The 11716-nt window shown below is 31.3% G+C and overlaps 2 protein-coding genes across 2 annotated transcripts; one reads left to right on the forward strand and one right to left on the reverse strand.

The window, feature by feature from the left end:
- Positions 1 to 1325: 1325 nt before the first annotated feature.
- On the reverse strand, positions 1326 to 8927 carry LOC113858570 (optic atrophy 3 protein homolog). Its single transcript, XM_027491266.1, has 5 exons — positions 8908 to 8927; positions 3957 to 4098; positions 3752 to 3886; positions 1796 to 1882; positions 1326 to 1521 (listed from the first exon to the last, which is right to left on the reverse strand). Exons 1-5 carry the CDS (start codon positions 8925 to 8927, stop codon positions 1369 to 1371), a joined length of 537 nt encoding a protein of 178 aa, XP_027347067.1. The 3' UTR covers positions 1326 to 1368.
- Positions 5200 to 10337, forward strand: LOC113858568 (protein MAK16 homolog B). The gene is made up of 9 exons (XM_027491265.1): positions 5200 to 5439; positions 5521 to 5630; positions 6456 to 6574; positions 6675 to 6772; positions 8167 to 8254; positions 8341 to 8478; positions 8598 to 8715; positions 9482 to 9615; positions 9949 to 10337. The coding sequence occupies exons 1-9, from the start codon at positions 5378 to 5380 to the stop codon at positions 9991 to 9993; spliced, it is 912 nt and encodes a 303-aa protein (XP_027347066.1). The 5' UTR covers positions 5200 to 5377; the 3' UTR covers positions 9994 to 10337.
- Positions 10338 to 11716: the final 1379 nt, after the last annotated feature.

Consider the following 11716-nt stretch of genomic DNA (forward strand, 5'->3'; position numbering starts at 1 on the left):
TATATATATATATATATATATATATATATATATATTTAATTTAGTTAGAAATCAACAAATACGTTATTTAACTATTTCTTATGCACCATTTTTAATTAAAACTTATTTTTATATATAAAACACGTTTTTTATATTGAAAAAAAAACATGATATACGAGGACAACTTTAACTCAATTTAAAATAAATACAAAAAATATTAAAATCAAAAATATTTCTAAATAATAATAATTGTAACTTTAAAATTGATGTATTTATTATTTAAATATGTGAATTAATACATTATTAATTTTTTTATGTCGTGTCATTCTCTCATTAATTATCAATTTATTGTAAAATAACTTGATACTTTATTGTACTTGAACTCATGCAATATTATCATTATAATAAAAATATATTTACTATTTTTATTATTGTTTATTGATTATTTTATAATTTTATGAAGAATGCTAATTAATATTCTTAAAATAAAAAGTATATAGGAAATAGAACACCTAAGGCCAGTTTGTTTTCTTTTTTTAAATGTAATTTTTTGTTTTTTAAAAATAAAAAACAGAAAAATTATTTGTTAATGTAAGTTTTAAAAATAAATTTTAATTTTTAAAACTGAATAACAGAATTAATATTTGAGTGTTTTTGTTTTTATTTTGCTGTTTCTCTTTCTAAAACTAATAAAAGTTTAATTAAAAACAGTTTTAAAAACTAAATTATCAAATAAATTTTGTTTTTATTTTTTTCCTAAGAGTAATTTTATATTATAAAATTGTTTTAAAATATAATTTTTAAAAATAAAAAATTAAAACTAAATCAATCAAGCCCTTAGTATAAGAGGGTAATCCGATCAACTAAACTGATAGATCTACATTTGAAATAATGGGAGTGTCAAGGAAAAACAAAATCAGGATTAGGAACTCATGTTATCAACTGCAAAATCAATCAAAATCCAGTTAGTATGTAGCCAAAGATTGATCCTTTAAAAGGGCTGCTAAGTACAAAGATACAGTGTGTAAAGGCAATGGGCTAAACTTATATCTGATTTGTTTTAAAGAATTATTCCAAAATTGTTGATAAAATTATGAGTTACCAATAATAGGTGTAGGTGTGTGAATAGTAGCAAGTGATTGACAGAAAACGAAATTTTGGAGGAAACAAATGTAGATAAAGGCTTGAAAACTGTGTTCTACAATTTTGCTTTTTCTTACAATGCCCCTCACCACGACAAAAGCTTTGCTTTTTCAGCTTTGAGTGCATCGCCATCTAAAATGTAGCATGCCCTTGGCAGATTTTTAACGTAAATCACGTTTCTTGCCAAACCAACAGCTATGGTTCACTTATTGAAAATATGTGTGCAATGCTTAACTATTGCAGCAATCAATTGGATTTTCTATCTTCATTGGCATGAGTGTGTCTGAAGTTAAGAATGCCTACAAGTCCTCGTCCTCTAGCAAGTTGTTCCACCTCTTCAAGCTTTTGTGCAACAAGTTCAATTTCTTTAGCTAACTCTTCACTCCTCGTCTTTATTTCCTGCAATGTAACAAAAGAAGTGAGCATATCCATGAGATTTAGAATACTTTTGGCCCCCCAAAACAGCTTTCTCCTCTGCCAATGCAAGAAACAAGACTAAATAAATAGGTAAGTAAAATTTAAAGCCAAGATAAAGGAGGTAAAAAGGTCCAACTTTAAGACCTCAATCATTTTTTGCTTCAACGAAATGGATTCCAAGAATATCAATTTTACTTTGCTACAACGAAATCCCTCCACAATTTATCGTCACAACAGAGAAACGTAGAGAGACAACCTGAATCTCTTGTTTACGTAGTTCTTCCTTTCTTGCTTCTGATCTTGAACTTCTTTGCACCTCAAAGATGATAGCAGCTCCTGCAACCTAAATTGAAGGAAATTAAATTTATATTGAGTAATGACTCATTAGTTATTAGTAAGACCATTCGATGATGGCAGAAATCTTGACAGATGGTTCAAGTGAAAAGTACATAGTGTGCTATTAATCTTGTAAGCAAGAAATGGGAAGGAATGGATTTGAACATATCAACCAGAGATCAGATGAATAATTTGACAAGAAGATGATCTAAAAATCTACAAGTCATAGGAAGCACTTCTTACATTTGTTAACAGTATAACATAACAGGAAAAAAATGGGATGGGGAGTCGATCAAGTTCATACTGCTCATCAAAACATAATGTTTGTATGATAGTTGATAGACACTAGTCCTAGCCATTACAATCCACGGAGATATTTCCTTGTTAATAACATTATAAACCAAGACCCTTTTTTTAATTACCACAACTTTGATGTACAGAAAAGTGTTTTAACCCCTCAAATAATATACGTTAAATTTTATTTTCTGGTTTAAATCTTTTCCTTGCTTTTTGCTCGACAAGGGAAGTCCATTGAGGACCTAGACTAAACAAGATTACAAGAGCTATTAGGCAGTGCCCAAACCTCTGCACAACAGGAGATTAGACAGCTGTCCATAGATTAGCTTAGGCACTTCATGCGAGTTAATTGAAAAGTCCATAAGTACTCTCTCAAAACATCCTAGCATAACAAGACATTAATTTAGTTACATCCACCTAGGTAAATAAGAAGCAAGCTCATATGAAAGAAATTCTGGGCATATGAACTGCATAGCCATTTATTTATTGATGAAGCTCAAACCTTCCTAACAAGTAATTGATCTGCACAAGCTGAATATATTAATGCAGTTCCTAATACCTTATGCTGTTATGCATACATTTAAGGAAGGATGGCCCCCCTGCCATATATGGTTATCATTAATTGCATTCCTTGTAAAAAGCAACAAAATAAGCAGAAAGAGTATACAACTTCGGGAAAACTTGTGATCACTACTCAGATCAGGGCTAACTAAACTGGACATTCCTCTCTCAACATGACAACAAACATGGAGAGAATAAAAATGGATACAAAACACTTGCTGCCTTTTTGTTTCTATAAAAGTTCACATGTAGTATACACGCCATGCAAAGAGAATCAAATCAGTTATAATTCACAACATTCTTTTTTCCTTTTTGTGGAAAAAAATGCCATATAATTATCTAAAGGGTCGGTCAGTTTCATGAACAGATGTGTCATTTGTACATATTTGCGTGTGGTTCTCAATGTTCTTCAATAATCAATATTGAGTCAGATGACTCTTATTCAGAATTTATAGTATTTCATTAGTTAGAGATATAAAACAATTTTTGAGCCTCCACCTCATTAGTTCAAAAGGTTGGTTCTTGACAACAAGTAAGTAATCCAACTATCATAAGGAAAGTATTCCAAAAGCTTAAGCTGTTGGGTCAAGGTGCATAAAAGACTTTACGAGGGTATTTGGAAGAACTTATCGAAAACTTACAAAAGTAGCTTACAACTCTTACAAGCTCTTTCCATCTTATTTCGCTATACTTCTTCATATAGCTTATCAAAATAAGCGCATTTTTACTTATACGAATAAGTTCATAATCAAATTTATGACATAAACCTCTCATGCAACATGAGAGCTTACTAAATAAACATTTAATGAAGCAGTTACCTAAACGCACCCTATATCTAACAGAAAGACAAATGCGAGATGCCATGATGAAATTAAGGGAACATAACAAGAATTTGACTATTCAGTATCACAGCCATAACCCTTTGAATCAACAATTAGCATCAACAGAGTAAAACACACAAACAGGTAGATGGCAATTCATGAAATAAACAACATGAAGCATAAGAAGTTATGATCACCGAGAACACAAAGAGTTCTCCAAGCATATCAGCAGCGGCTTGAACAGCTTTCTCCTCATTCAAGGGCCGAATTGCCACATCAGTTGCGTGACCATAAATGCGTCTCTGCACACGTGTGGTCAGCCTATGATTCGCCTGAAACACACCACACGTGTGAGCGTGAATTCCACGTGATCACTGAACATAAGAGAAGAAAGAAAAGAACCTGTGCAATGCTGATGATGAAATTGCGGAACCTTGGGTGGTAACTAGCCTCCTTCTTGAGCCTGTTGGCGATTGGTTTGCACGCGGTTCTCAAAGCGAGTGTTGCTAGCTTCACCACTGGAAGCACCACCATTTCTCTATCTCTCAAACTTGCTTTTTTCTCTTGTTGAATAGAACAATTAATTATGAACTTAATCGTAAAGCACTTTTCTTGGGTGCTTGTGATCTATGAGCATATCTTTCTTGCTCAGCAAGAACAACATGGTATCCACAACGGTAAATAAATGTTTAGGTGAAGTATGAGGAATACAACATATACAAGCGAACTTTCAATTTGTATTGTAAAGAATGTTCCAGAAATTCAGGGCCTTCTTATATCTCCTGTTATATTATCACACATCATTTATTAAAATTATAATACAAGATTAACTTGATAAATAGTTTGTATAAAGATTAAAAATGTTTTTGGTTGTTCTGCATTTTCTATTTTTTTATATTTTTATACTGTATAATAACTCAAAGTGATTCTCACCATGTTATAACATCGATGGATTGCGAAAAGCAATATAAAAAATAATTCCATTCATAAAAAATAATATTAAAGTATACAAATATTAATATAGAAGTATTACAAGTATATTTTAAATAACTCGAATAAGATCTCATTATATTTATATATCTAACAAGAACAATCATGACCTATTAATAATATTAATATTAATATTTTTAATTTGGAAATACTTCATAATATTTGTCCTTAAAAAGGTATTTTTAAATTTTTATTCTAAAATTTAATTTATTATTATTAATATACCATTTACTATTGTATATTTTAAGCTTATTTTTACAATATTTGACACAGTAATTATTGATTATCACTGACAAAAAAAATTATTTATTAAAATATGAAAGTGAGACAATTATCCGTTCATATATAATATTAAGTATGATATTAAGGTAAATATTAAGAAAAAAACACATTAAAAATATTATTAGTACTTTCATCATAATTTTCTTAAAGTTACATTCTTTTTTATTTGTTAGCAATGTCTTAATGTTAATTATCTGATATTCAATAATATAATTATTACTAATTTAATATGCTTTTAAAACACTTTTTTTTTCAGGCGTGTACCAACTGAATTTGGTTGCCTTTAAAATACTTTATTTTAATTTTTAATATAAAAATATTATTATTTTTAAATGAAAAAACACATATAATACGAACTTGGAAGAACCTCTGTCTTTCTCTCGCCGATTAAACCCTGAAACGAAACCTACCCTTTATACATTGCAGAACGACAGCGTTTCAACACAACTCAGAGGAAACCTTCCATTCCCTTGTTCACAGCCGCGCCCATAGAACCAACTCCATCTTCTTCTTCATCATCATCTTCATCTTCTTAATTCTTGGGTTCAAAGATGCAGCACGACGAGGTTATATGGCAAGTTATCAGACACAACCATTGTAGTTTCATGGCCAAGTAAACCCTTTTCACACTTTCCACTTTCTCTTTGTTACTCTCACCACCTTCAATTCCTCACTTTTTTTTTTTTTTTTGTAGAATTGCGACGGGGAATTTTTGTAGAAACCCTTATAACGTCACTGGAGTTTGTAATCGAAGCTCGTGTCCTTTAGCTAATAGTCGCTATGCCACCATTCGTGATGATAATGGTACTTTTCCTTACCAACACTCCCCCCCCCCCCCCCCCCAAAAAAAAATAATAAATAATAAAGGATTGCATAGTTATCATATACTTCTGGGGTGTGAATAAAATTGCACGCTTTTGTTTAGTTGAGGTTAAAGTTTGCTTCTTTGGAAAATCCATGAGAAGAATATGGCATGTTGAGGCGCCGTTGTGAATTGTTTCTGATGTGATGTCTCACTTTGTTTGTGCATTTTGGTTCTTCATGTCCCCTTATGGAATAATATGGTTTGGTTTTGTTCTATGCAAATATCATTGATTAAGGATGTGTTTGGGCAAACAGTTTAAATAAATGTTTATTCTATAAGAGCTTATCATATGAAAAATTTATGTCATGAGTGCTTAATTCAATAAGCTTAGTTGTATAAGCAAGCTTCGTTGTGACACTTGTTGAAATAATTTTAAAAAACTTCGAGGAGGGTCATAAGCCACTCCATAAGCTTAATCAAACACCTTCAATTTTCAACATCAATAGTGTGTTTGGGTACACAACTTATTTAAGCGCTTATTCAGTAAGCTCTTTTTAAATGATGACTTATAAGTTATGCCATAAAACTTATTAGGATAAGTTAAAGGCAACTTATTTTGATAAGATATATCAACAAGCTTATTGAAAAAAGATGAAAAAAGTTTGTGGAGGTCATAAGCTCTTCCAAACAGGCCCTAAGATAAAACCAATAAGCTCTGTAAAAGCCCTTCCCTAAATGGTTATTGTTGTGAATGGCAAAGGCAGGAAGTATTGAATTTGTTGCAGAGTATGCAAATAATGACATGATTGCATTTGGTGATGCAGGAGTGTTTTACCTGTACATGAAAACTATAGAAAGAGCTCATATGCCAAAAGATCTGTGGGAAAGAGTTAAGCTGCCTAGGAATTACGAGAAGGCACTTGAAGTCATAGATAAACATATGGTACTGTAGATCTATGTTTTGCAATATTTTAAGTCATTGATGTTTTATTTATAAGTTATTATCAAGATTGGATGTTTGCTTGACCTTTCTGAATTGGCAGATGTATTGGCCCAAGCTTCTTATACACAAGATAAAGCAACGCTTGACCAAAATGACCCAGATGCGGATACGTATGAGGAAACTTGCTTTGAAGACAAGGTTTGTAAATTTGCATTTTGTTTTATCATGTCAAGCAGTACATAGTTTATCCATATGAAGCTTGTTCCCCAGATGCTCTAGATTTCATATTGTTTGATTCCTGCATGTTGATTCTGAACATTTAAATAGCCAATCTGATGAATCCAATTGTGTGAGTGAAATATAAGATTTCTCTGAATGAATAAGATTGTCAGTTAAGAATTCTACCACATGGAGTAAAAGTTCAAAGCCCTGCTATATTACATTTGATTTTCAATGAATTACTAATGGCATAGACCTCGGGCTCAATTTGGCTTGTGCCTGGCATAGACTTTAATTTTTCAGCATACCTTAACATATATGGTCAAACACCAATTTATTTGGGGTAGGTGGCTAATCTCAAACTTTCAGGATCAACGGACTGCAATTTAAAATAAGAGCATAGATGGTATACATTTCTGTTTTGATTGTTGGACATCATTTATTTTGGCAGTCAATATTTGGATACTATGTTCATGCTTAATTCTGGTGCTGAAACATTCATTTTGGGGCAGTAACATTATGTTACCTCAGTTTGGGGAAAATTAGTTAGATAATTTCTCAACCTTCTCCTTACTTTTAAGTTTTACCCCATTTTTTAAAATGACTTGTATACTTTGTTTTGGTAATTTGACACCTAAATACATTTCGAAACATAAAGGTTACTCTTTCAAAATGCATTCTGGATAAGTAATTCTAAATGAGGGAGAATTTTATGAATGAGAGGCACCCGATCTGATTAATCAGAGGGAAAATCACATTGGAAAGAAACTTTACCCTATATTCTGATTGACTTTTTTGTCCAATGTTTTTCTGCTTCTTTCTGTTTACTTCCTGCACTACTTTTGTTTTCTTAGGAAACACTTATTGGAAACCAGTTACTTGTGTATAGCAACGCAGAGAAAGCAAAGCATATTTATGTAGTCATGACATTAATATAAATAGGAGTTTAGGCCCTACAGGATCTGTTTTTTCTATTGAACCATTATGAGTCTTTAGTAATATATTATGCTCTATTTCTGTCTCACATCCCTAAAACACTAATTTTTTGACAACATTGTTATCGGTGTTAAAGTTAAACAGTTTGATCCCCTTTAATTTGGGGATAACCTCCCTTGTCCAGAATTTAAATTAGACTTTATTTGAATGAGGTGTCTGTATTGTTATTCTTGGTATCTATGTCATTTTTACATGTCTATTTCTTAGTTTGAATATGATTTTATATTTGAGGTGGATTCTTACATCTCGGGTTACATTCATATGGCAATTCTTCTATCCTTTATCTATATTTTAGGTTGGTGTCTTCAATGAAAGTTCATAGCAATTTCTCCATAACAGTTTTTCATGTTGTAAAAAATGTTGATGCTTTTGTACAGGGAGAAAATAATGACAACTCCGAGGAAAGAGAAAAAGAGAGAGGCTCGAAGAGAAGCAAAGGCTGAAAAAGCAGCTTTGTTAGAAAAGGTTATAGTCAATACTAACGTTACCCATGCATATTTAATTGTATGATGTTTTCCCGTAACTCATTGGTTCTTTTCAATACTACTTAGTCTATTGAAAAAGAGCTATTAGAACGCCTTCAAAAAGGAGTTTATCAACAAAGTGACATATACAATTATCCTCTTGAAGAGTACAATAAAGTTCTTGATATGGAGAAACTTCAACCTGCTGATGTAGAGGATGAAGAGGTATGTATTCACTAAACCATTTTTTTTTTGGTCTGTTCTCAATCAAATCTATTTGGAATTTAACATTTTAATGTGTTGGATCTATTTAGTTTGTTATTTTTTGTTTTTGAATTGAACAGGAACCAGAGATAGAATACGTAGAAGGTTACGATGAACTTGAAGAGGAAGATGACATAGAGGATTTTGGTGGTTTTGCAACTCATAAATCATTGGGTGATTATGACGATGATGAAAATGGTAATGATTAGTTTAGCAGCCTTGCATTACGCATGGAGTATTTTGCACATGTTAAAATGTATATGGGCAGCATTTTTTATTTGTGATGAAATAGTGGAGCAGGTTCCCAATTTTTTTTAAAAAACTTCACTCAAGAAGGAATTTGCTTTTAATGATTGAAGCCCAGATTCTAGGATTCTGAATAAGTGATACATTGTAGATGGTTGAGTCATGTGGGTAAATGTAACAAATAGGAGAGTATTCTTGTCTTAGTTTCAACTTCAAGTGCTGAAAAGTTTTGGTGAGAATTTTGTTGGCTACATAATTTTTTCTTTAGTCATTTCTCATGCATCTTTATTTCTTCTGGATTTGATGCCGTATTCAGATCTTCTAAGTCTATTCATCTTTGATTTTAAAACTATGGTAATTCTGATTAAAACAATGTTTACTGATTTACGATCACATGTCCTCTGATAACTTTCAAATTATTATATAATAATTTATACAAACAACTTTGCAATGTTTGAAAAGATCTGCACCCATCCTCCCCAGAACCGCCCAAGAAAAACCACAGTGTTAGTCACATGCAATGCTAGTTTCTGCTTGGTTTGTAATTCAAATGCTCAGTTACAAGAGACAGCTGTGTTATCTGTATTTTGTGTTGATAAATTCATTATTTGTTGGATGTGAGTGCCTATCATATTGAGCAGAAATCTGTTTGAGTTGTGAAAAAGTTTCAAACTTACACATTTGAAAAGCAAAGGCATGATGAAGCTTATTTATGCAGATGGAAGCACTGATGATGAAGAGGCAGAAGCTGATGATCAGAGTAGAGTGAAGAGGAAAATGACTTTAGCTTCGAAGAAACATGTGAAGAGTGCCCTTGATTCTAAATCAAAGAAGCCAAAGGTCCTTGTTGAGGTAATTATATACTGTTTCCATCCATGAAAAAATGTCAGTAATTATCCCTAATGCATGATGTTGTAATTTTATGCTTAATATTCTTGTGTTTGAAGAATAAGAGGCACCAGTCTGTTCAATTCCACCTTTAAATTTAGAAGTAACTTTTGAAAAGCAAAAACAATAACAATTTGACTGCATGAATGCTATGTGGTGCTAAACTAAATATAATATTTCATGTTCGAGTATCTTTTTTCTCCGTTGACATTTATAGAGCTTAGAGATTGATGAGGCAAATGAAATTCCTTTAAGTTCAAGACCTGATATTGCAACGCTAATTTTCATTATTTCCAGGTGGAGAGGGAGGATGCTGATGAAAGACAAAGGGTGATACAGTAGTTTCATTTTCTGTTGGTTACAGGTAGAAAAGAGGAAAGCGGCTATAGGAGAAACTGATTTTTGATTGTTGAGTCTTCTAATTATTTCGTACCGCAAAAGGAAAAAGATTTAACATTTCTTGTTATTATTCTGCATTTATTATTTACAGTTTTAAAGAAGGGCAGTGTTGGCAAATGTGATAAGATGTGGTAGGGTGGTTTGATAGAGCTTGAGAATCTTTATCATACATTGATTGAACTGTGACTTATCAAATTTTTTATAATGTGTCATACTGTTCTGCTACGTTTTGAAGTTCCTTGTAAGTTTTTTTTGAAGTTTAGCACATTATAATATTTTGTTTTTTTCAATTGATTTTCACTAGCAGATGTTTTGTTGACATTTAGCAGTTTGAGTTATGCATAAAAAAAGGCATGCTCGTTTAATGATGTCGACACTTCAGCGCAATTGTTATAAATGATTTCTTTTAAATGGTGAATAAGGCCGAGTCTTGGTGGTCTACAAAAGTTTTCATCAAATAAACAGACCTTCATTTGACTGATATACGATCCTATAGGCGTATAATAAAATATGTTGCACATATTATTCGCATTTGTATATTTTTGCTACTAAATAAATGTTACAGTGGGACGTATGTGATGTGTGCTGCATTGGAATCCAATGTCTCAGGTGAGCTTGGGATCCAAATTTACTGTGCTAGTACTAGTCTCTAGAAACATGTCTATTTTAGTTTATATGCTACGACCTATTTTAAGTTTATGAGGATTCATTTTTTGGTTTTTTGGACTAAATCTGTTGATGTAGTATATGTAATGGTTAAATTTATTTTAGAGAAAAACTTATTATTAAGTTAAGAAAATTTTTGAAGAAAAAAAACCCGACTATTTTGTCAGCATAATCCATCTATCGCAAAGTAATAAGAAAAGTGTAGCCTTAATTAAAGTGCAATATGGAAGATCAGGTAGGACATATATATCTGCAAAAAGGGAGAGCAGGTGAAACATATCATGGTGGGAATGGTCATCAAAGATACTTCAGGATTTGGTCGGAAATAAATGAGTGAATGGGCCATGTTACCGCGTTTGTTTTATCTTTTAATCTAATTAATTATATATTAACGTTTAAAACGTTAAATATGATTTAAAGATTTTTATATGCATTTGTCAACTAGTACTTGTGCAATAAAATAATAAGATAAAAAATTGATTAAATTTCTAGCACACATAAAAATCAAGTTACGCACCTGAACTTTTTTTTTTAAAACTCTCTTCTAACTTATTTATAAGCATCTATAAACTTATAAGAATACTTTTGTAAATTAAGAATCATATACTAATTTCCAATTCAAAGCATGAGTTAGAAGCTATTTCAAACCACCTTAATCCCAAGATATAAAACGTTAACACTTGCTGTCATTTGTTCTCTGATAACTTTCAAATTATTATAACATAACATCACTTTCTTCCTTATTTAAAAGGACAAGAATTATAAAGATCAATAATTAATTATTTTGTTAAAATTATTTGAATAAATTCCTTAATTTCTTCTTTCTTAGTATTTTTTTTTAATTTTTTACTTTTGAGTTACCTACCTTAGTTAAATATTTTATTTATTATATTAATTTTTTTTATGGGTAAAGAGATACTAATAAAAAATAACCATCAACTCTACAGATGATTTTATCACCGAAAATATGCGCATTACCAGTTGCATTTATTGTTGGTTT

This window comes from Abrus precatorius, unplaced genomic scaffold (assembly GCF_003935025.1).
Source record: "Abrus precatorius isolate BTA unplaced genomic scaffold, Abrus_2018 Scaffold2, whole genome shotgun sequence".
Taxonomy (NCBI): Eukaryota; Viridiplantae; Streptophyta; class Magnoliopsida; order Fabales; family Fabaceae; genus Abrus; species Abrus precatorius.

Excerpts from the sequence above, each read along its gene's own strand:
- LOC113858568 (XM_027491265.1), top strand. The coding sequence starts at position 5,378 with ATGCAGCACGACGAGGTTATATGGCAAGTTATCAGACACAACCATTGT. Across the intron at positions 6,773-8,166 it reads AAACTTGCTTTGAAGACAAG|GGAGAAAATAATGACAACTC; the intron begins GTTTGTAAATTT and ends GCTTTTGTACAG. Across the intron at positions 8,716-9,481 it reads TTATGACGATGATGAAAATG|ATGGAAGCACTGATGATGAA; the intron begins GTAATGATTAGT and ends TTATTTATGCAG.
- LOC113858570 (XM_027491266.1), bottom strand. The coding sequence starts at position 8,927 with ATGACTCAACCATCTACAAT. Across the intron at positions 1,883-3,751 it reads GAGAACTCTTTGTGTTCTCG|GTTGCAGGAGCTGCTATCAT; the intron begins GTGATCATAACT and ends CCTTCAATTTAG. Across the intron at positions 1,522-1,795 it reads TACGTAAACAAGAGATTCAG|GAAATAAAGACGAGGAGTGA; the intron begins GTTGTCTCTCTA and ends GTTACATTGCAG.